The sequence below is a fragment of the Amphiura filiformis genome, chromosome 15 (assembly GCF_039555335.1).
Source record: "Amphiura filiformis chromosome 15, Afil_fr2py, whole genome shotgun sequence".
Lineage (NCBI taxonomy): Eukaryota > Metazoa > Echinodermata > Ophiuroidea > Amphilepidida > Amphiuridae > Amphiura > Amphiura filiformis.
In genome coordinates, this window is record NC_092642.1 from 23,569,712 (window position 1) to 23,595,580 (window position 25,869).

At 36.6% G+C, this 25,869-nt stretch overlaps 2 protein-coding genes across 2 annotated transcripts in view; both read left to right on the plus strand.

The window, feature by feature from the left end:
• Positions 1–25,869, plus strand: part of LOC140170820 (A disintegrin and metalloproteinase with thrombospondin motifs 13-like) — a 78,532-nt gene that overhangs the window by 12,866 nt on the left and 39,797 nt on the right. Inside the window, exons 7-8 of the mRNA XM_072194038.1 lie at positions 2,756–2,867; positions 5,534–5,685. Coding sequence (XP_072050139.1) covers positions 2,756–2,867; positions 5,534–5,685 — 264 coding nt within the window. The remainder of the gene's footprint in view (positions 1–2,755; positions 2,868–5,533; positions 5,686–25,869) is intronic.
• LOC140172162 (neuropilin-1-like) lies at positions 13,715–15,268 on the plus strand. Its single transcript, XM_072195492.1, has 3 exons — positions 13,715–14,083; positions 14,375–14,562; positions 14,953–15,268. The coding sequence occupies exons 1-3, from the start codon at positions 13,981–13,983 to the stop codon at positions 15,112–15,114; spliced, it is 453 nt and encodes a 150-aa protein (XP_072051593.1). The 5' UTR covers positions 13,715–13,980; the 3' UTR covers positions 15,115–15,268.

The following is a 25,869-nucleotide window of genomic DNA, read 5'->3' on the forward strand; positions in this document are numbered from 1 at the left end:
ATTCGCCCTTCCCGTCCCTGGTACTCCGCTGAGATTGATGAAGCGAAGAAATTGAGGAAAAGACTTGAACGTAAGTGGAGGAAAACCAAATTGGAAGTGGATCGTCAGCTTTTTATAACTCAACGCCAACATGTTTATAACATGATTTATGATGCCAAGGCAGCATACTATAGAGACAAAATTTCAAATTGTTCTGACCAGAAGGAACTTTTTAAGATTGTTGAAAGTCTAAAAAAAAAAAAAGGAAAAGCAAAACTTCCTTCTCACAACTCTAAGGAACAACTGGCACAAAAATTTAATAGTTTCTTCACTTCAAAAATTACTAAAATACGTGATGATTTGGACTCTGAACTTACTCCTATTGACAAGCAAAACACATCCACTACTTCGGACATTGAACATGATTTAAAATCTCATTTAGATGTTTTCCCGCCTGCGTCGGAAGAGGAAATTTGTAAAATCATCAGTGCTTCACCACCAAAATCATGTGACTCTGACCCTATTCCTACTTGGCTTTTAAAGTATCATCTTCAGCTGCTTGCTCCGCTTATTACACGCATTGTTAATCTTTCATTGGAATCAGCAGTTTTTCCATCTTGTTTCAAAACTGCCCTCGTCACACCTCTTCTTAAAAAGCCATCGCTTGACTCTGAAATCTTGAAAAATTACCGACCGGTATCAAACTTGGCTTTCATCTCAAAAATAATTGAAAAGGTTGTTTCATCTCGTATAGCTGATCATCTTACTGTGAACAACCTATATGAGCGCTTCCAATCAGCGTATAGAAAACATCATGGAACTGAAACAGCATTACTTCGTGTTCAAAATGACATATTATGTAATTTGGATAAAAAACGTGGTGTATTTTTGGTATTACTTGATCTATCTGCTGCCTTCGACACCATAGACCATGGTGTCCTTCTGTCGCGTCTCTCCTCTTTTGGTATTAGATGTAGTGCACTTGAATGGACCCGTTCTTATTTGACCGACAGATTGCAGGCTGTCAACATCAATGGTTGTTTGTCATCATTCATTCCACTCCTTTCGGTGTCCCCAAGGATCTGTATTAGGACCTCAATTCTTCACCATTTACTCATCTCCAATAGCTAACATCGCCCGCAAGCATGGATTACAAGTTCACATGTACGCCGACGATACACAGCTTTATTTATCTTTTATCAACTTATTTTCAGATTAGAAACATTAATAAAATTCGCAAAGTGCTCGATTATGATACTGCTGCAACACTTGTCCACGCTTTAGTCACATCACGTCTTGACAATGGAAATGCTTTATTATATGGAATCACTGAACGACAACTCAATAAACTTCAACAGGCTCAAAATGCTGCTGCACGCATGCTCACAAGGACTAGGAAATTTGACCATATTTCACCCGTCTTACAACGTCTGCATTGGTTACCAATTCGGTATCGCATTCATTTCAAACTCCTTCTTCTCACCTGGAAAGCGCTCCATGACATGGCACCTTCTTATATCAGTGAACTTATCAATTTTTATATTCCATCACGAAACCTTAGATCATCGGATAAATGTCTTCTTTCAGTTCCACGGACTTCTTCATCATTTGGCGACCGGGCCTTCTATGCTTGTGCACCTGCACTTTGGAACTTGCTTCCTTTAAATCTTTGTTTAAATGTTTGCGCCTCGGAATAGGTTGTCTAGATAGATGGCGCATTATAAATGCATTATTATTATTATTATTATTAATATTTATGTTTTTATTTCACTTGTCTCGGTGGGTAGGAGAGGGGTCGCACCCTCCTGGGTGATAGTGTTCGCGCTCCTGGCTCATCCTGGCGAGCCTACCGGGACAATCTTTTATAATAGTTATTTTATGACATGCTTTTTATGTGTATTTTTGATGTATTTTTGCCAGTTACGTGAATAAATAAATAAAAAATTACTGACTCGAGAACGGTATACACACTATGGATATGGGGTGGAGGTGGAAGTGGAACCTATTATAGTATACTAGTTTAGCGCTTCGATGCCATTGGTTAATTTCCTTGATAGCTCAGTGGTATCAGTGGTAACATCGCTATACCCGGCACATCGTCATCATCCCTATATCTTCGTGTTAAAAATTGCCGTGATAGTACAACGAATCCTCTCGTTTTTTAACAGCTACGCATCGCGATGTTGTTCGAGATAGGCCGAGCGACTCAGGCTAAGCATACCATGACTATCATATGAGATACCACAGCGTTTCTATATTCTACACATTATAACGATTTGGGCATGCTCTAGTACCCCATATGATGTTTCTATTACAAGAAAAAATTGTTTCCAGGTTAAACCAGTGTATTTTGTTTCCAGTACACTCACTCGAAAAGCAGTACACTAATTAGCGGGGCCTTGCAGCTTGCTGTGGATATCTTTTACTGCATTTTAATGTAAAAATCCAACGTAAAAATTGAGATATATTTAATTTTGAGAATGACAATTATCCTTTATAGGTATAAAGGAACGCGTTTAGCCCATTTAGTTAAGTTCCAGGTGCACGTCCCAAACACAATGCATATGTAAACTTTATCTGTGCCAATAATAGAATATTGATTTCAACGGAGTATTGAGCTGTATGGAAAAAAATATTTATAATACAGGGTGTTGGGTCCCAGGTTCAAATCCTGGTCAAGGGTGAATATTTCTTCCTTTTCTACTCAAGAGACAGAATAAATTACGTGCATTTCCTCGATCACTAAATAATTATCTATAATGTAATCTTACTTCAGCCTTGCGACAAGTCACAAGATGATTTTCGTGACGAGCAGTGTGCAGCAACTAACAATGAGCCATACAAGGGACAGTATTACAAATGGATTGGATTTGTTACAGGTCAAAGTGGTAAGCATTTTCTTTCTTTGTTAATTTATGTTCTTTTGTCTTTAAAGGGGCCTTGTATATAGCATCCATCTTTATCACATTCTGATATCACCCCCAAAAAAAAAAAAAAAAAAACCACGAATAAAATTTTTATGTTAAAACCAAAATGATCATTTTTTATTTAAAGGGCAATTGCTTGGCCAACATCATATCATTGCAAGCTAATATGTGACGTGTCATGTCAAAAGGAGACACTTTTGGGCAGGTTATCAATTTTGAGGTTTTTACATATCTTAAATATAGAGATATTATGCTCCACAACGCCGTTTTCCCCAATGAAATCGGACATTCCTAAGCGAAGATATTGAGTTCTTAAGTTATGGTATTATAAAATTGGAAATTGAGATATCGACCTTTAAAAATATTATTGACAATGTTGAGAGTAGGAATTACCTTGAAAATATCTCAAAAAATACAAGATGCCAGTTATATTCCGGTCTGAAACTATCAGACAATATTTTTAACATTAATAACATCACAAATTCGCAACAAACCCAAATTGTGAAAAATCACCCCGTGCAGATTTTTGGCTTTTTCTCCATTTACGATCCTGCCCAAAAGTGTCTCCTTTTGACATGACACGTCACATATTATGACGACGATGAAAATGACTCCCTTTTTGAGAAAATAGGTCGTTTAAAATTGGTATGTCGTAAAAACCAACTGTAAGCGGTGAGTTCCTTCGAAAGAGACAGATTTGACCAAGAAACTAGTGTGATGTTATGAAATGAAGTGTGCCAGCTTTGAGATAATAGACTGTCAACACTCTCAATGCACAGAACGTATACTGTTTTTGTTATCAGAAAAAAATCTGAATCAAATCATGATGCAGTCATGTCTACAGTAGAATTCATCTCGACCTTTGCAGGACTTAAACCCCATTAAAAGCTATTAAACCAAGATAACACTCATTGAAGCAGCTCAACTGATTAAATCAGATCTTCTCTGGTTGTGCACAAGTAGCTACAAGTGTCTGTTTTACATGTGCGACATCGCAATAAAGCTGGTATTATAGCTTCAGTTGGGTAACCGATTATAAAGGAAACGAAAGGAAACAATGGTATGTGTACCTTTGTTCACGAAATGAGACAATGACCTGCTTTTTGTTAACCAGCATTCTTCAAAATGAGCAACATAATGATTGTTGACTTAACAATAACACGGTTTGGAAATATTGTTGGTGTTATCTGTCGTTTACATATCCTTCCTAAAACACAAAAGTGCGACCCTCTCCAAACATCTAAATTAGCTAAAAATTTAGGACATGTTACAAAACTATATTTTCTAGAACCTATTTAGAATAGTTTAAATGTAGCTTGTACCGTTTTTTTGTGGCATCCTTCAGAACGGAGCGGTCCGTTACCAATATAGCTCAATATTTTCGGTCAAATCTCCATTCAATTAACACGGGGAGTTGGCTAGCTATGAGCTAGCTATGCTTTGCCCTCACTCATATTCTACGAAAGTGCGACCCCTTCTGAACATCTAACCTAGCTGTAATTTTAGGTCATGTTAGAGAAATATATTTGCTAGAAGTTTGGAGAATAGTTAAAATATTGGCCGGTTATTTTTCACACAGTGATATTAACTAGGCAATGCCCATAAACCTATAACATACACTGTTTGTAGAGGTCACGCGTCAATGGTGAGAGCACTGTAGTATGTATTACAAATTTAATGGTTTTTATACATATGGATAAAATCAGGCCGCTGATTTATTATATATTAGTAAATTGTGATATTACAATTGATATGTATATCAACTTTATGAGAAATATTTGGACTAAAAATAAAAAATATCAATGTTATCTTGCGAGCTTAGAATTTGAGCGTGATGTATATCCATATTGTATTTATTATGCAAATAAACCATTTTGCAAACCTTTTGTTGAACCTTCCCTATTTCTCGTGGTACAAGGTCGCGCATTATTCACATGACTGAATATCAAACGAACTCATATGGAGGTCTCATGTGTATGTAAAGCTGAATTTATACTCGATCGCTGTGCAACGAGAGATTGGTATTTGACCAATGAGTCAGCACGCTTTTGCCAACGCAACAAACAGCGCGCTAATTCATTGGCTAAAAACCAATCGCTATCGCTCAGCGATGCAGTATAAATTCAGCTTAACTAATCGTGAACTTTTACTCTTCATTTACTGTGACGTCATCAGTCTCCTGTATTGGAAGGACCGTACGAGGCAGCAACACATTTTTTTTCAGCGAGTGTCAACATGTAATGTAATAATTATCCTCTTCGAAAGGAGTTTTGCTATAGATATGTCCTTTAACCAGGGAAGATGTTACCAACCAAGATTACATCTTCTCTGCTTTAACGTTAATGACTAAATGTTATTTTGAAACTTGAAGAAAAGCTACTGGACTATTGGTCATCAATAGTCGCAGTCGCGACTATTGACGATGGTCGTTACTTTCGGCTATAAATTGCGAATGGTGACTATTTTTGAGGGCATAAATCGTGGCTAAATTTTCACTATAAATATTGTAATTTTTGAAATTGGACTACTCTTAGTTTATACCTATAATCCACTATACTAAATACACTGAAGTCGTGCATTCCTATACTGATTTCGTGTTTCCCCGTGTTATACAACTTTTATCGTAGGTGATGCGTTATGCGATCATAAGTGTGGACCTGATGGTGCTTTGTGGGGTCGAAATCGTCCACCATATCAATTCATTGATGGAACCCAGTGCTGGGATGATGAAAATGCTGATTCAAACATCATCAAATTATGTGTCGCTGGATCCTGTATGGTAAATCAGATTTTGGTCACGACTTTGTCTGATTGGGTTTCTTTTTTAAAAAACTTGCTGCTACCGAAGAAGTCATCATTAATTGGAACTGCATTATACAGTGAATTTCCGAAGCTATGTAGTTTAGTTTGAAGGAGGGGAAAAGTACAGATTGATCTATTTAGAACTTACCGTTCTTGAGTTATAAGTAGAAAGAGTAAAATTGGTCAGTTTTTTGGCCACACAGGGGTCAAAAACTAAAGGTGCTCCGATTTCAATGCAAATGGTCATGTAAAATGAACTCAAATAAGGAATAGCTTGCATTAGAATGCTTATTTTTATGCTTAGAATAAGCATAGAATGCTTATTATGCTCACCCCCTCCCCCATTCCAGCCGGTGGGGCCTAATTGACCAAGACCTATTTTATGATGTTTCCTCGGTAACGTAGCATCATAGAAGGTGAGAACTATTCCTTATTTGAGTTCATTTCACATAACGAACAATTTGAGATCATTTTCATTGAAAATGAAGCACTTTTAGTTTTTGATCCCTATAATACATGTGGTCAAAAAACTGACCTTTTGACCTTTCTGCTTATAACTAGCAGAACGGTAAGTCGCAAATAGGTCAAACTATACTTTTTCTGAGTTGTTTCGCCTGTTGACCTCTAGGGCACTTTTGAATTTTTCATAGCTTATCTTTTTCTACATATGTTTTCTGATCTAGAAACATTTATTTAGAAGTGTATTTCCGAGGGTGCATGCTAGACCTACCTTCCAACTAAATTAATACTCTGATGTTACACAAAGAGCTATAAGGAGAGTGATTGAGAGAGAGAGGGGGGCTGAAGAGAGGGAGAGCGAGAGAGAGAGAGAGAGAGAGAGAGAGAGAGAGAGAGAGAGAGAGAGAGAGAGAGAGAGAGAGTGTGTGAGAGAGAGAGAGAGAGAGAGAGAGAGACATGTGTGGACCTGATGAGATGTTAACCTGTTTTACACAAATTATATACAATTTTTGGGTGAATTTAATATCAACTATCGAGAACTGATTATAGCTGATTATCATATCAACAATAGAGGACGCACACTCCAGTGTAGGCCTCCGTTGCAGTAAACATGCTAACGTCCATAGTTGGAATGTTAAATTTCATATTAATATCCGCGTTTGCCAGCAGACACCTACGCACACACGCACCGCCGAGAATTCTTCTTAATAATAATGCGGATTTGCTGAAAATATTCTAATAAAGATGTTCCATGCTATGTTTTGGCCTCACAGAAAAATAACGAATTAAATAAATTTATAAATATCTTACTCCAGGAGTTCGGATGTGATGGGAAAAGACACTCCAATCTTGGATTTGATTCTTGTCGTATGTGTGGAGGTGACGGTTCGTCATGTAAAAAGATTGAACAGAGCTTCTCTGGTGGAGATGGCATTGGCAGGTTACTTTAATGTCAAATATATTTACCTCATTCTATAGGATGTCACGGTCGTGTGCTTTTTCAATCAATGTTTACTTTAGTAACTTTATTAACCTCGACATGTTTCATGAAAAAGCATACTTTTCTGAACCACATTTGCAACAGAAAAAATAAAAAATATGGGGATGTGATACTTTTGCCTGTATTCTCTAAGTTGATATACACCAATATTCTCAGGTATCTATTACTCACATAATGTAGATTATCAAGTATCCATTACTCACATAATGTAGATTATCAAGTATCCATTACTCGCATAATATATATTCTTAAGTATCCATTACTCACATAATGTAGATTCTCAAGTATTCATTACTCACATAATGTAGATTATCAAGTATCCATTACTCGCATAATATATATTCTTAAGTATCCATTACTCACATAATGTAGATTCTCAAGTATTCATTACTCACATAATGTAGATTCTCAAGTATCCGTTACTCACATAATGTAGATTCTCAAATATCCGATACCCACATAATATAGATTCTCAAGTATCCATTACTCACATAATGTAGATTCTCAAGTATCCATTACTCACATCATGTAGATTCTCAAATAGCCGTTACCCACATAATGTAGATTCTCAAGTATCCATTACTCACAAAATGCAGATTCTCAAGCATCCATTACTCACACAATGGAGATTCTCAAGAATCCATTACCCACATAATGTTGACTCTCAAGTACCCATAACTCACATAATGTAGAATCTCAAGTATCCATTACTCACAAAATGTAGATTCTTAAGTATCCATTACTCACATAATATAGGATTGTCAGGTATCTATTACCCTCATTAAATGATTAAATATTTCCATTTTGACTTGCCTACCTGAATTACGTAGATTTTAATTATTACAAAATGATGATGAGTAATTGAGGTACATTGAAACAGTTATGTAAAAACACCCCACATTCTTACACTCCTACGCACCTATTCGACCCCTTTCGACTGCGCTTTCGTAACACCGGTGTATTAAGCATTTTTAGTTGAAAACCAACTATGATGATGCAGAGAGATAATATATCAATTTGCGTTCTTTTGTTTATTTCAAGGTTATGTTACCTTCTTGACTCTACCTATTGGCTCAACAAACCTCCGTATAACGAATACCAACCCAGCAGCGACTTATATGAGTAAGTTAATTCATTCATCATCCGTAGAAATCTTCTATCTTTGGTAGGATTACATATCATCAGTGGGCCTTGCCTCAGTATCGTTTTAAGGCTACATGCTCTTTTTGGTTGAAATTTTTGGCGGGAAATAATCCCGCCAAAACATTAAAGTAATCTTTTCCCACAACTAAATATCATAGTCAGGAAATAATGATGCATCTGGTAGCTTAGATCATAACTTTCATTGCACTTAGTTGCAATTATCCCAGAAAATTCTTGATTTGTTTTTACAGAGTCTTGAATTGTCGATGTTTTTGATCAAAAACATCACTCGGTGTATTTTGAAACTCGAGGCATTAACTCTTCTCAAATTAGCCCCAAATCATAATTTATTATATGCATGTGTAGCAAACACCAATGGGAATAATTGGACGTTGTTTGCGGAGCCTAAATTTGGTTTGATTTTATTTCACAATAATTCTAAGGTGAGAATTTTGACCTGACATTTACTTTTTGGATTTCAAATTTAAATTTATTGATATCCATATTTTGAATAAATATAGAGTACGCTTACCTTTCTGCAACACTTCCCGGTATCATTAAGCATCTGCTGATAACCAACATTTTAGCTGAAAACAGTTCCTTCCTATCATTTTTGAACAAAATATGGTTCAAAAGTCCGTACGCTGCGTGTATAAACTAGCACAGCGAGATAACGAACAGAGCTATTTACGGTGGGTATCTATTGTAAGCTATTAGGGTAGGCCTATAGTATATCTTCCCGCAAGTGACAAGATATGTCAAGCAGGGCGGTATATTCAAACGCTATTGTCTGGATCATTGAGTATCGATTGAGCACGTATACATGCAGCACGGATGTGTGTGGTCCTCCCCAGGTTTTGACATAAATTACAAATGACGTCGTGAATGACCCAGCGTTTTCATTTTATTATTACTAAATTAATCGTCGTTTATCACGAGTGCTAAGAGTTGTACCAGTTCAATTCATCAAAATTAATTTGTATTAAATGAAAACAAACAGACAAGTAGAGTCATATGTCTTTCTATGACCGTATTCCTACCAAAATCAAAATCAAAATGATTTTCAATACACTAGAAACGTGTTGATATGTATATCTTTGAAAATCGCCGAATGTTAACCACAGTCACCGTGGCACAGCATAGGCATCTTTAGCATTCAGTGAACTTGGCAGTGGTTCGAACCCCGGTGAAAATTTTAGTTTTTTAATTCTTTTTACTAATGCGCTGTGCCGTTTTTACAAACACGCCCCTGAATGAAACTCATGGGCATGTACCCTTAACCATGCAAGTTAACATGATTAAAATTCATATACGATCTTATAATATAGAATTGGTAACTTCAATCCTGATTTCTTCAAGTTGGTATTATAACGTTGACACATTTCCGGTTTCCCAACTTACAGCCGAATTGCATCAGCTAAATTAGTTGTGTCAGTATAGGTCAATAGAGCAGTTTTGACATAATGTCATGTTATGGCATTTGGGCCCACATAGAACTCCACGTTAAACGGCCAAGTTACTTTGTTATTTCAGCTTACAATTGAAAGAAACCCTTCCTGTCAGTTATTACTGATAATTATTTCAGCATTTTTGGGTAAAGAATAACACATTTGACAGAAATCGTACATTATGACAAACATATACATAAAAGCAAATATATCCACGCCAAATTATGTCAATAATGACCCATTCACCTTTGTGAAAATGATGCGTCCCAGCCAACACTACAAAAACTAAAATATTATAAACAGTTTCGTGCAAGACCAATTCCTGCCCTTCGATGGCTACTTCTTGTTGGCGCTGACGTAGCCAGGCTGGTAGTTGACGTTGCGCAGTGGCGTGCGCAGCGCATTGAAAGTGGGGGCCTGTTTTTTTTCAGTTCCCCCGAATGGAGTCTGATTTGGAGCAAATTTGGACGTTTTTTTATGGTTTTTTTCCCCCCGAATGACCAAAACAGTCGGGGAGGGCATGCCCTGCCCCCCCCTCCGTTGCGTTGTAATTTGTCATAAGGCGGAAGAGACGCTCAGACATATTAGTCTACCCTAAGAACATAACATCAACCCAAATTTTGGATTTATATAAAGAAATTCTGCATTATTATAGTTAGTTATAGTTTAAAATAGTTTGCTCACCACAAGGTATGCCATAATTGGCGAAAATTAATTTCCTTAATTTCCATCATGATTTATTGGTACACATTTTCTAATCTTTATCAAATCAATTATCAAGAATAACATAAAACAATAGCATTATGAGGTAACTCTTAGCCTATATTCAAGATTTTGAGTGCTTAGACCTGTGCCAAGTCTCAAAATTATGTGACTACAATTGTAGTCAAAGAATTTATTCTAAGACTTGGTAAAATATAAAAATTTGACTTTATTGCCAGTTAGATAAGGATTAGGATTAAGCTTTCTTTCATTTGGCAAAACAGGAAAATATTTTTGTAATTAAAAAAAAGTGCAGTAATTTTCTGGAATAGGGAGTGGACACATATTAGTCCGCAACCACAGGTCGTACATCGACAAAACTATTTGTGATCCTTATGACCAGACGGACAATTTGACGGCCTAATAAGCCCAATCGGCATTGGAAGTTTGCAATGCATTGTGGGACAGTTTTTGCAGTTTTAGGACACTTTGTCCTTTGACCTATCGGGAAAATTGCTGTAATTATTAATAATTTATTTATTATTGTCATAATGTTATCATTAAAAATATTTAAATAATTAATTCATTTAATAATAATGTTTTTTAAGTTTGTTTTTATTCTAGTAACACGTTTTAAATTATATTTTGTACGCACAAAACCCGAATTTTTCTGAATTTTCCAGATAGGTCAAAGGGCAAAGTGTCCTAAAAAAAACGGAAGTTACAATAGCGATTTGGCTTATGAGTGGAATTGGAGCATATATTTAAGTTTGTCCCCTGTATGGGGTCATTTCTGGGGTCGTTTGAAGGTCACAAACTCAAAATAACGCTTGCTCGCCGCCATTTTTGGATTTAGTAAGTCGAAATTGGTAAAGATACCTAGGTGATCATATTTTACTCAAAAATGCTTCAACAATTTAAGGCAGCTGTGTACTCTACACATTGTTTCTTTCGCAAAATTTAGTTTTTTTGATATTTTTGTACTTTGTTATGTTTTTTATAAATACAAGGGATGAAAATCCAGATTTGAAAACTCCAACTGCAATATGTTAAGGATTTTATTTCACTATTCCACTCGTGTTTGAAATTGAAAAGGAAAGAAAATCTTTGTTGTACCAGCAGGGTACACGCGCGCAACAACGCATCGTGTTGCGTATCGCGCAATTCGTTAACGCACAAATACGCTACGCATACGCGACGCTTATCTGCATGCGCGGCGCATCTTATGGAAACACCACGGAAGCACAAAAACCTAGTGGTCAAATGGCTCCGTTTTAGCTGATAAAATGTGGGTTTTTTCAAGTTCTTTCCCCGATTTAAATATCAAGTTATGAATGGATTTCGCTCAAACTTCTCAAGGGGCCGTGGATTTACCCGATGTTTATGTAATGTAAGGTAGAAAAATAAAATTGCCGCATTCTCCTGCGAGATTCGATGAAAGTGCAAAATGTGACCACTTTAAACTTCAATGTTCATTTTTTCGGTAAAATGACGATTTAGGTACACGATAACTCAATAAATACAGCATCTATAGGTAAGCAAATTATGATCATCGTAAAAAGCATGATCGACTCAAGAAACGGTTTTCTCATTTTTTTATATTTTGGTCTATTTCCGATTTTAGGCATCATTTTGTACAAATAGGCGTTTGTGAATTTTAAAAGTTCAATTTGATGCCTTATATGGTCAATATCTCAAAAATAAGGCCAATATCAAAAAATAAAAAAAGCGTTTTTGGAATGGAGCCTCAAGATTGAGCTAAAAACAAAATATTTTGGAAAGAGTGTTTTTTGTTATGATGTACCTAACAAATATTGCCAAAAACTCACTTTTTTGTAATTTTCTTCATAATTGTTGTTTTTTCCCCAAATCTGTATTTATATTAAGATTTATTGATGTCTTGCCTTCATAAAAATGTATACTTTTATATGTCTTGCGCAAATAATTACAAAGTTATTGCACTTTTACTACATGCATGTCTGAGAGTACACAGCCTTCTTAATACAAGCATATATTTGAGATTTTATGAGGCGCAACAGGTCCACGGTCAATCTGCGTGTTGTAAAGGTCAAAAACGGTCAGCAGATAAACCATGTAGATAATGAATAAATACAAATGCCATTGAATCCTATGGAATTCTATATATCTTTAAACTCTTTGCTGTGATGGTGCAAACTATTATTTTTCTGAAACCTCTAAGCTAGGCGAACAATTTGCCTCAACTTTTATTGGAATTGGGGCAAATTTAACTTTTGACCCATACATAACAAGCAAATCGACCTTATATATTTTGTGCCCCATAACTTCTTAACTATAGGTCGTACACGCACAAACATTGGATCATTTTTGGGGTCTTTTTGAGGGTCACGGTATCTTAAGGGACCGATCGTTATTTACAGCAGGGGGAATGGGTGTTTTGGCAAAATATCGACACAAAATTTCGCGTCCCCCCTCGTGTTCGCTCAAAATGTTCGCATTCCCCCTTGTTTTCCCAATTTTCTCCATTTAAACTTTAACAATCCCCCCTCCTGGTTCTACTAAAAATTTCAGGTTCCCCCCTCAAGACCACAACAAAATTTCTTGTTCCCCCCTAAATTTACCCATTCCCCGCCTGCCATAAATAACGATCACTCCCTAAGTAATACTGCTTGGCAGACAGCAGATTCGAGTTTAACATACCCAAATTAACAACAGAAATAATAGAACTAGTCTACGATATTTTATAACTTGATCAAAGCATTTTCACATTTTATCCCCATGTGACCATGACCTCAATAACTCCATTTGGTCAACATGGTCAAGGGTGCCCTCTTGGCACCCGACAGATTCTCAATCTACACACCCTCTGAATACTTGAAGGAAAAAAAAGCCATTACTTCACGGTTATACTAAGTGAAGCTTATGCCGGGACCTTACGAAACACTCCCTGATCTGGTGGTATTTGTGACAAAAAAGTCTATTCTTTTTAGCACTGCTGTAGTCACGGAAACCTTTCACCTGTGGTTTAATTAGGTTTTGGTGAAAAACTGTGGTAGATAAAAATGCAAAATATAGTTTAGCATTGAAAATAGAAATATTTCAACCAATTGATAAAATCAATCAGTATCTTCTTTACCTTTTACATGTTTTATAGACTGATTCACTATGAATTTTCTTCTCAAGATATCTATTTTCAGACAAAAGTAAAGTTGGCAACCTGCATCAAATTAGAGGGCAGATGTTGTGTCTTAACATTACTGTCCGGTAGGCTCTTCGAATATTCAATCTACCAAAATAAGACAATGTGTTTTTTTGTGTGTTTTTTGGTTTTGTTTTGTTTTTTTTTTGGGATTTTTTTTTAATTTGATTTCTTCAATCTCATAGGAGTTTATATAATAGAAAATACCTAGCATGGCTATTTGATGTATAATTTTACTTTTACTTGAAACATTTTTTAGCAGGTGAATCCGTTTTCATACGGGACATTGACGATTACTACAATCCGTATCGATACTGTGACAATCCACAACTACCTGAAATTATGATACAGGACAAAGTCCTGTGGATTGAACACAGAGCTACCATGGCTGGTCATGGGTATGAAGTTAAATACGACTTCGTCAATTCGCCAGCGGGTACCCCAGGTAAGGGTAGATCGTACAGAATATGTAAGCGATAAACTTTTGCTTCTACTTATATATTCAAACATCAGTTTATCTCAGATACATATATCCACGACGTTATTGTAGTTTACCAAAGCTTTCACAGTTACTATTGACATCTTGTCTGATGAAAATTAACTATGAAAAAAAAAATTGTTTTCTGTTACTTTTTTATTGGGGAGAATTTTTCTTCTTGAAAATAAATGGTCATTATTCAAAGTGTAGTTATGATAAGTATTTTTCTATAATCAATCATTTGTGTCTGTTATGTAGAATGTAACCAAATTTACACCGACCAAGAAGGGATCCTGGAGAGCCCAAACTACCCCGACAAGTACCCAGCGAATGCCATGTGTCAAACTATCATCGTTGTACCTCCTGGAAATACAATCCAATTAAATTTTCGTGGATTTCGATTGGAAGATGCATATTACGGTGGCTGTCCGTATGATAAATTGGTGGTAAATGGACCAACTTGAATTTATTCACAAATTAGTAGAATAATGTATGATCACTTTAATAATGCGCTCTTGCAGCATTTGACAATTTCTTCACCAATATCGAACCAGACTTATATCGAACCAGAAACATAAATCAGTATAATATTATGACCAAAACTAAAACCACATTCGCCCCAAAAACGTGATATACCGGTCAGAATCAATGGAATATTTGGAGAAAGCCGCGAAAATTGCCGACAATTTCAAGATATTAAATTCATAAAGCAATTCAAAGCGGATAGAATGCTAAACGATGGGGTCTTTTTTGTAATCCGAGATTATCTTGTATGTAATGGATTACATTAAGTTGTTAATAAATTTCCTTATTGTGTGTAACGGTTGTCATTGCAGGTCGTTGATTACATAGCAGCCGAAGGACCTAAGACCAAGAGCTACTGTGGCTTGCAGGAACAAATGATATGGGACTCAGGAAGCAATGTGATTCAACTCAATTTCGTTAGCGATTCGTCAGACGAGTACAAGGGATATAGAATTAAGTTCAAAATTATATAAAATATTTCGAACAGCTTCGTAAACGCAATTTCGCATCACCTTTTCTGCTGACATTTGTGCTCTTTGTCGCAATTATAAGGGATGCATATTATATGAATTATAATTAGAGCATGTTTTAATTTGGTATAATTGGGGTAATAGTGTAGCAGACGAGAGTTAAAGCAATATTATAACATTTTCAAACAAAATAGATTAGCATTTCTTGGCCATAAAATGTTAGCTTTTACTGTCAGATATATCCCCTTTTATTTTTGAGCCGAAGAAAATTGAATTTACTACCAGCGCACATGTCGCCAATACGTACCACTCCTTCGGTCATGTTGTGGTACGACCCTTTGTTGTGTATATCACCGTCGCGCACGCCGCGTAGTACTGTGTGTTATGAACATCGTGTATGCGTTCGACTAACAATTCCATCGTAATAATAAAGGGCTGAATCAGCCTTTTATTCAAAATCTCTGATTTTGACAAAACTACAGCACCTAGAGTCTTGATTTTTGCAGGCTATATTGGTTTAATAAAGTACAATTTAATCGTGTAAAAAAATGAATTAAAAAAATTCAGTGAGGGCGTCCTCCTCAGCAAATGTTATAATTTGGCTTTAAGTCTTAAAATTTTGTAAATATTATTCGGGTTGAATTTTCTTTAAAAACTAATTCATCTTCATTATCATGATTATCATAATTATACCACATTATATCACAACTGGAAGCATAAAGTTTTGCCTTTCCATATGAAACCGCAAAGGTCAGGTTACATTTAAAGTTGCTCCAATCGGGCTGGAAAAGGTGTATATTTAGGTATATTATTAGCTTAGAAATATTACTGTTTCCTTGTCATTGATAAAAATTAACCGTAATTTTTAATGTATAATCTACTGGGAATACGAAAGGTGGTAGGTGGAAACTTTTCAACTTTTACCATATTGAGGGCCGTCGAGATCAAGCATCATCGAAAGAAAAATGGAGAAATAACATTAATTTATGTAACCTTTTAAGTTGTGTACAAGAGTTGATTGGTGTACTGAGAAGGGGAGATGGCTAGGAAGAGGATAATGCCTCAATGTGACGCAGCCACTGGTTTATCCAGGTGGTGTACCAACCGATGAATGTTGCCTCTTGGCTCAAAATACCGGGACAAAATTGACCAAACTTGTGATGTGCTTCATCTTGCCTGCCTACTTGAGCCTAAAATCCCGGGGGGGTCTTCGAAAAAGATTTACAGGCATGTGCCACGCAGAATTTCAGATGTTGACTTTCTCTATACCTACTTTTTGCTGTTTTTGCCACCCATCAGTATACCAATTTTTCACAAAAAGCACCCAAATTTGGCCTAATTGGTGCTTTTAGGGGCACTTTTGCCCAAATGCACCCAATTGGGCGCATTAGTCTCCACTGAAAACCCACCCATTGATATACCAAAATTGCTGAAAAGGTACCCCAAAACCGTGGCACATCCCCGTATACCTTCAAGCAAGGAGAACCCCCTCCGGGCCTAAAATGTGCTTTTGTCCCGGCGAACTTATTCTGAGTGAGTTAGCGGGGCAACTATGCAATGTTCCCCTTGGAAATTTCGACCAGACGCCATTGGTATACAAGGGGTGGTATGAAAGTTGACCTTTAACCCCATATTACAAGCGATACATTAATTTCGTTATAATCACAAAAAGACTGTATATCTGTCTTTCAAATGACAAAAAGCGAGGCTTTTCTCTTTTATAAATATTTTGATATTGCTATAAATAAAAGCAGAATTTTAAAACCTCGACAGTCTGGTTCTGTTGACTATAATCCCTAAACATTAAAAATGTTTCCCTAGAAAATAACCCGTTCATTGGTGATTGATATTATCAATATAAAGTCACATAAATTATTAAATTTCTATTTGCATAGTATTTTAGTCAAATTTTCATTTTCAACATACGCATGGGTCGATCGTTTTTGATTCGGCACCAATTATCGCTAACCATTTTTATTTGTATCATTTTTAAAGTAATGAAATCATTTAATATCCGTTTGTTTGTTTTTTGTTTGTTGTTTTTTGTTGTTGTTTTTTTTTTTTTTTGGGGGGGTCATTTTCGACATTTTTAGAATGATGTTGCTTTCCTTCAGGTGCTAAAGGTGTTAAAGTTCAGAGACGTCCCGTTACACCCAAGTTCAATGGCATGTCTCTTATTTTTCCAACGGCAGACCCGGAACCTGTTGTGTTTTAATGTCCAAACTAGATATATTTAGGATGCAGATTCTTTGTTCTCTTGATATTTTTAACAACACATGCCTTCATTTCAATTTACAAGACCCGCCTGTTTTGCGTGATTTTGCAGTGTCTGTAAGCTATTGATGTTATGCTAATAACTTTGCGTAATCAAGTATGTGAAATAATGTATACATTGTGTGATTTGAAATACAAAGGTACACTCTTTTTGTGATCATTAAAATTATTCAATCAAAATAAACCATATGGGGGCCAAAGGTCGACTTTCATTACAAACTGACCACACCTCGTAATTATGACATTGTTGTACACTTTCTTAAATCAACAATATAAGGACATTAAAAAAATAAATTTGGTAAAAAGCGAATTCTAGCTTCCTTAATTTCAACCCTTTTTTGGGCCAAAGACTTCAAATAAAGAAATTAATAAAGAACCCAGTTTCTTCATACCAGTAATTTTTTAAGGCTATCCATGTGAAACCAAAACGGTTAACAGATTGACAGATCTAGTGTGGTAACTCATTAAGTACTGTCAAGTAACTGTAACATCTCAGTCTGTCATAGGACGAGTTCAAATAGACACACGTTAATTACGACCACACAGTACAGATAAATATGTACGGTTTTGGGATGAAGGAAGACTAATTTAGTTGTCAAGAACTATCTTTAGTCAACAATATATATAGTAAACTTATTTAGTAAGGTATTATCTCTCTTTTGTCATTGCTTTTGTCATTTCCCTAACAGCTTTCCTGTGGGTATGCTATTTTTTTAAATTTTAAGGTCTATAAACGACAATTGTTTCATCCTGGATAAGAATGAATAAACACAACTGGCTCCATGATGATCATAATGGTAGTTTTCTTTAGGGTCGGATTTTCCTTTTGCAAGCCCCGGGCACCGTGATTAGCCCCCCCCCCTGATTCTCGGATCCAAGTGTTACATCCCAACCCCACCATTGTAAACCTAAGTTTTTTCCAATGCTTTAAATTGCTTAATTGCAATTCTGGGTAAAAACCACATGTGCCTGCTAACGGTCAAAAAATTTTTATTGCATGAGGTGAAAGGGCTTTGGTAGTAGGTTACAAAAGTCACATCAAAAATCCTCCGGAGCTTGTTGCCATAGCAACGGCAGTTTTATGATTTTCGTGATTTTTGCTTATTTTGGGGTGAAAATAAGGAAAATATGTACTTTTCTGAATTGCTCGTGACTTTAAATTTGAGGTCACATTAAAAAGTAACCTTACCACCATAAAGTATTGTCTTTGTGCTTTCCCAAGATGTAAAAAATATTTCAATAATATTTCCCCATGTGCAATTTTAGGGCTGGGCAACATTGCCAATTTAGCACTTTTGAAAAAAATGCAATTTTACCCTATCTTTGAAGTCTAAAAACTAATTTTGCTTGAGCACCCAGAATTATTTCCTCTTTGTTGGTACTTGGGCAGACATTGCCCTTCCAAATTTGGTAAAAAATCTCTGGGGCTATTTGACCTGTAAAGCCAGTGTTGCCAGAAAGTTTGATAATTTTCAAAAAATGCATTTGTCAAAATAATGCATTTTCTACATATTAACTCATGTAACCTTTAATACCACCAACTTAATTGAAATATTTGCACACTTTGCATACATGATTAGACACACACTGCAACGGAAGCAACACTTTGAGGCTGGGTTCAAGTCCTGTCCTGCAAAAACCGGTATTGCTAGAAAATCATATTTTATTAATCCAAATTTCCAATTTGTGCATTTTACAATTATTTATTCAATTAATTTTATAGTATCAATGTTAGTTGAATATAATGTGCATTTAAACATCATCTGATACAATACAGGTTCAGACACATGGGCGAGTTTCTCGACAGGTGGCTTAGTAAGCCTTAGGCTTTGGCGACCTAGAGGATACTAAGCCTACTTTTGACCCACAATAGTATTTTTACATAGAAACCTTTAAAAGTGTATCAGCTTACTAAGATGGACGTTTGGATCAAAAAAAAGTAAATCACAATGTTTTTCTGTGACCTATTTTTACCTATGACCTCTTGGAATTCATAAGTAGGCCTAAAATGCAGGTTTTTAATGATTTTGGTCATTTTGGGCAAAAATGGACCCTTTTTAACCACCATCACAAACAGGTTTTGAAACTTAGGCAATGATGGTATTGCCAGATTATATGACAATTAATTTACCCACAGGCTTACCCGTAATTTTTGAGTTCGTCAAACATGCGTGCATTTGTTTGAAAACGTAGCCATGTAAAATTAATGATACGCACAATAATATAAACTTCAAACTCCCATGGGGGCATCAATATTGACATTTGCATTGTTTGACACCCTTATTGAATTTCTCTCCTAAATTAAGACATCCGTTCTGATACCATCAATTTGACTTCTACTTTTACGTTGATACAGGACCTGTTGAAGATATACTTGTCCAGGGTGGAAAGGTAACATCACATCGAAACAACCGTGCAGACAATATTTACCATGTTTACAATGCAAATAATAATCCAACTGGTGAAGAAGCTAGTGGGTCATGATAGGATGTTGCAATTAAAACACTCCCTATTTTCCCGATTTCCCCTTGTTTCTAACACAATCCTCAAGATAATTTTCTATCTGTATGTGTAGGCCTATATGCTATCAATTTGGTTAAAAATTGCCATTCCAAACATGCCAAAAGTATCATGGTATGATCATTGGGTGGAAGGGAGAGCAGTTTCATATCCCCGCCAAGACCCCGGCGCAGATTTGGGGGAGGGGCAGTGGGCCCGGCCCCCTCATTCCGGCCGCCCCCCTTCCAAAAAAAAAAAGAGAAGAGAAGAGAAAGGAAGGGGAAAAGAGAAGAAAAAGGGAGGAAAGGCGATTATTTTAGGCATTGCTTGAAGGCGGGTCCTCGTCGATCCTAAAAGCATGTGAAAATTACTGCGGGCCCGCCAATATGCAGGGCCCGAGTGGGACGGAAGGGCCACTCCATTTCGTACATTTTTCTCTATTTTTTCTCAAATCCCCCCTCTGACTGCCCTGGATCCGCCACTGCCAAGTCCACATCATTTCACATTTCAGGTGGGATAGACCTAAGGGGGGCAGCTATGGCCAGCTATGGCTGCCATTGAGGTGTAGGAATGCATGAAATTGGATTCATCTACAATATAGCCTCGATTCTTTGTTAGCCTTGTGTGCCATGTTTCGCTAAAATTGTGTAGATGTAGTCTACGAAAGCCTGTTGAGTCAGGTTTAAAACTCATCATTCTCATAATAGATTACACAAAATATCTGATATATTTACAGGCTAGATCACACAAATTATGTCTGGAAAATGTACTTAAACCATTGCTATGACGTCTATTCATTACTGAAGATTATTTTCTACGAATGAAAACTTGACACGTTTCTATGCAAGAATCCACAGTTTTAGAGCGTATTGTTAGTATAAAGCAATGGTTTAAATCAGCGAATACACTTGAAACTGTTATTCCTTGATACGAGTTCACTCGGCTATGCCTTGTGGATTCGTAATCAAGAATCAGCAGTTTCGTGTATTCTCGTTAACAGGATTATCATAAAGCCTAAAATATTGTTTGATTGGCATAACATTTTAAGCTATTAGGAGAATTCAAAGAGATGCCAGTTTACAAGGAAACGGCCTTTTACGCCCATTTTTTGATAATTTTACTGGGAAATTAGCTCTATTTCACAGATATTTGCTTAAAAATTAGCATTAATGGTCGTTGCCATGGAAACTGCATACTTGTTGAATTCTCTCAATAGCCTAAAATTAAAGAAGCCCTATTTATCAATAAAGTTAAGTGTAATTTAAAACTTTTGTAATGCAACAAATTGCTAAAAATGGTAGAAAGGGTCCATTTTTACCCAAAATGAACAATATCATTGAAAACCGGCATTTTAGGCCTACTTATGAATTACAAGAGGTCATAGGTCAAAATCATAGGTCACTTTTTTGATTTAACATCCATCTTAATAAACTGATATACTTTCCAAGATGCATTTGTCATATTTCAAAAAAATGTCCATGTAAAAATTACTATTTTGGGTCAAAACTAGGCTTTAGCCTATAGTATCCTCAAGGTCGCCTAAGCCTAAGGCTTACTAAGCCACCTGTCGAGAAACTTGACCATGTGTCTGAACATTGTATTGTATCAGATGATGTTTAAATGCACATTATATTCAACTAACATTGATAGTATAAACTTAACCGAATACATAATATTGTAAAATGCACAAATTGGAAATTTGGATTAATGAAGTAAGATTTTCTGGCAATACCGGTTTTTGCAGGACAGGACTTGTCCCCAGCCGCAAAGTGTTGCTTCCGTTGCAGTGTGTGTCTAATCATGTGTGCAAAGTGTGCAAATATTTCAATTAAGTTGGTGGTATTAAAGGTTACATGAGTAAACATGTAGAAAAATGCATTATTTCGAAAAATGCATTTTTTGAAAATTATCAAACTTTCTGGCAACACTGGCTTTACAGGTCAAATAGCCCCAGAGATTTTTTACCAAATTTGAAATGGGCAATGTCTGCTCAAGTACCATCAAAGAGGAAATAATTCTGGGTGCTCAAGCAAAATTAGTTTTTAGACTTCAAAGATAGGGTAAAAATTGCATTTTTTCAAAAGTGCTTAATTGGCAATATTGCCCAGCCCTAAAATTGCACATGGAGAAATATTATTGAAATATTTGTTGCATCTGGGGAAAGCACAAAGATAATACTTTATGGTGGTACGGTTGCTTTTTTAATGTGACCTCAAATTTAAAGTCAGGAGCAGTTCAGAAAAGTACATATTTTCCCTTATTTTCACCCCAAAATAAGCAAAAATCACGAAAATCATAAAAACTGCCGTTGCTATGGCAACAAGCTCCGGAGGAATTTTGATGTGACTTTTGTAACCTACTACCAAAGCCCTTTCACCTCATGCAATCAATTTTTTTTGACCGTTAGCAGGCACATGTGGTTTTTACCCAGAATTGCAATTAAGTATCCTCAAAATCTTCATATGACTTTACCGGGACATTAAAGGCCCATTCAGTGATTTGCTCATGCGGACGATCGTAAAAATCATCAAAATTTTGGTATATTTGTCATTGTCATAGATGTGCTAACATAGCCTGTAAGTGGTTCAGCCGAAAGCCGTGTATTTATGACAAAATAAGACATTTTACAGGAATCTGTAATTTAGATACTGACAGTATCTAAATTAGCTACATGTATTTGAACGGGGCTTCAACTTGGTCAGTACTGTCATTTAAAAAATACCAAATGACAATTTGAATGACGTATCCTTCACTTTTAAGCAATTTATAAACAATTTTATTTTTTACACTTGCGCTGGGATCACTGAATGGGTCATTAATTAGCAATATTAATGTTAAAATGGATATTGCGCCCCGGTACGCCCCTGGCTAGCATTGGCCTACTTTTTCGTGGCCTACTTTTTCGTTCATGTTATTAAAACAAAACACCCGAGGCCTGACATTTTAATGGGGTTGTGAATAAAGGGCATTCTGACGCCAAACTTACGTCTTTAGTATATGAGATGCCAAAATCTGGATTTTGATTAGGTATATTCAACGAGAAAGATAGGGAGCAGCTGGTGGAAATCGCAGTGTAACCTAACCCAAAATAAAAGTTGCCAAGAAAGATATTATTGGTACATGTAATTCCAGAACGCTCAATGCTCTAGGTTGAGCAACTTGAACATGAAATGGGAAAGTATAGATGGTCTCTGCTAGGTTTATCCGAAATAAAATGGTCAGGGATACCACAGATAATGATGATGGACGCACCTCTTGTGGTATAGTGGAGAGGACGAACGTCATGAGTATTTCAGCACTGATCTCGCTATGTCTCGGCGCACCAGAAACCTGCACCTATTACAGGCCAGTATCATACTGAGGTTAGCAGGACAACCTTTCAACATCTCAATTGTCCAGGCATATGCACCTACGGCATCAGATCAAGAAATGGGCCTGTTTTACCAGCAACTTCGTGGCATATTAAATGACAGCAATTCCTAAGAAAGATGTCTTGCTCGTAATAGGTGTCTGGAACGAAAAATTAGGACCATGATGCGTATCCAACCTGGTAGGATACTACTGACAAATTTGGACTTGGAGTGAAAAACAGCCTGCTTGACGGTTTTCAAAGTTCTACGATTTTGTCCTGACCAACACCTTGCATCCACAGAAAGAATCAATCAAACAAAAAATTACATGGCACTCACCAAAGTCCACAACATGATTGACTACATCGCAGACATCGGAAGCGACCATGTCTTGGTGATGACATCAATAAGAATGAAACTAAATATTAAAGGAAAGAGACGTCACCAAGCTCAAGGATCCCGACATTGCTACCCAATTTGAGGCTAAGATTGCAGGCAGATTTGCTCCATTTATAGCAGCAATAGCCAACTTCGATATCGAGAGTTTTAACAACCAGTTGAATGAAACCTTCATTGTAACAGCACGGCGCTGGGCAAAAGTAAGAAAGGTCGACCATACCAACTACAGCAGAATAATTAACAGGGAAGTGAAGAAAGCAACCAAAGAAGCAAAAAAGCAGTGGATCCATGATCAGTGTGATACAATCAATAATGGAGCGTATCAACACTAACGGCAGCTTTTCAAACCGTAAGAAACCTCACAAAGAAGAAGAAGGAAATATCCAACAGATCAACAAGGCTGTCTGCTGTCACCAACTACATTTAAAATCTTCTTTGAGTATATCATGATGTTGATGGATTTAAGGGAACAGTCACTGTTACCAGCTTACGATTTTCTGATGATATTGATCTCTTGACAGGACAACCTGAAGAATTAAGTGACCTCAAAAAACTCATAGCTCGACCCAAGGACGTCAATTCGAATTTGAACGGGGGGGGGGGCACACAATGTGTGTGGAATATGAAAATGAAGGCATAGTGGATAGCTGAATTTATACTCGATCGCCAAGCGATTGCGATGCACCGCTTTTGGAAAGCGATGTGCAATCGCCGAATTTTACGATGCATCGCTCGTCGCTTTTGCGTTTATACTTATCACGGCGATAGCGATTGTAGACAACAATTAAAATATACTAAATGCCACAAATTCATTTTTAGAACATCCATTGCTGTCAATAATTATTGCTTTGAATTAATTCGTCACCAAAAAAATATAATCGAGAAAGGTAATTTATTTAGCCAAATATCATGTATGATTTACTAGAAAAGATACAAACTAAAACATTCAAATGTGTCATATATTAGGTACATGTATAAAGACTGTGTACAAATCATTTCATACTGCAAAGAATCTAAGTTTCTGGGAACCTTTTGGGTAACTCATTTGAAATATTTGAGTTTTTGGGAGACTTTCGGATATCTACCCAAAAACTTTTGGATAACTTAATTAGGTATCCGCAAGGTATCCGCTAGCTGCACTTTCCGATAACTCTGGAAAAGGTACCCGAAAGGTTTCTGATGACCACCGAATGGTCATCGGCTGGTCACCGGTCACATTTTCTTTTTGCTATGGGAAACATCAAGTGTGTGAATCGTATCCCAAATGAAACAATTTACAATCTGATCAACACCACTCAATTGGTTACCAGAGTCAAGACCCATTAACTCAAATTTCATGGCCATATACTTACAGACGAGGAGCAGGTAAAAGAATGTGCTATTTTATTTAACCGCATGGGTTGAGAAAACCATGATGACCACACACACTATACTTGCAGTATCTTCAGCCCTCCTGGCACACCGACATCGCCTGGCTAATAATTACTTGGTACTAGCAGAGATACTAAAATAAATACACGGGATCGATACACGTGAATTTGCTATGCACGAGTTTGATATGAGAAGAAAATCTTTGGATACCGGTGTAGAAAATGATGAATATCTCCCGTAAACGATTTCGTATAAAGAAACTAGATGTGGTTCCTTGCACATGAATATATATTTTGAACAGATATGATAGTCGTTAGCGTGCGCTTTGAGACAGTAGCTTGCGTCTTGAGTCAAAAACTGACAATAATTCCGCAATAATTCTGATTTAGAAAGCAAACACGTAGAAGAGTAATTATAATGTCGTAAAAGAATATTTATGTGCCGAGTTATATAGCGCAGTGTATAGGCCAATCGTGAAGGTTGTCTAAAAGCATATGACCTATGGCATACCATGCTTGACTGACACACAGCGAGGTTAGTCACCGAGCTAATCGGGGCTATTGTTAGTAGCCTTAGTCAGATGTCCTTCTGCCTATTATGCGACTGAACTATTAAACAGGTCGATATGTATAATGGCCATGCGTGGCGGTGGATTCAATCTACCATGGCGATTTCTGCCATGAAGATATCGGGGCGATGACACTGTGCCTGGGAGATACTGAAGTGGTGCTGGAGGCAAACAAATTGCTTCGCTAGCCTAAGATCCCGGTCCCCGCACTCCGTGCATCCGCGGGTATTCATGCTCGTCGAAAATTTCGCGAAATAAGGGGTGTATTCAGATGAAGAAACGCGATTCGCGAAACAC

Bases quoted from the DNA above. Each gene is read 5' to 3' on its own strand.
- LOC140172162 (XM_072195492.1), top strand. From the start codon at position 13,981: ATGATACAGGACAAAGTCCTGTGGATTGAACACAGAGCTACCATGGCT. The intron at 14,084-14,374 runs GTAAGGGTAGAT...TCTGTTATGTAG, and splicing joins TTCGCCAGCGGGTACCCCAG to AATGTAACCAAATTTACACC. The intron at 14,563-14,952 runs GTAAATGGACCA...TTGTCATTGCAG, and splicing joins GTCCGTATGATAAATTGGTG to GTCGTTGATTACATAGCAGC.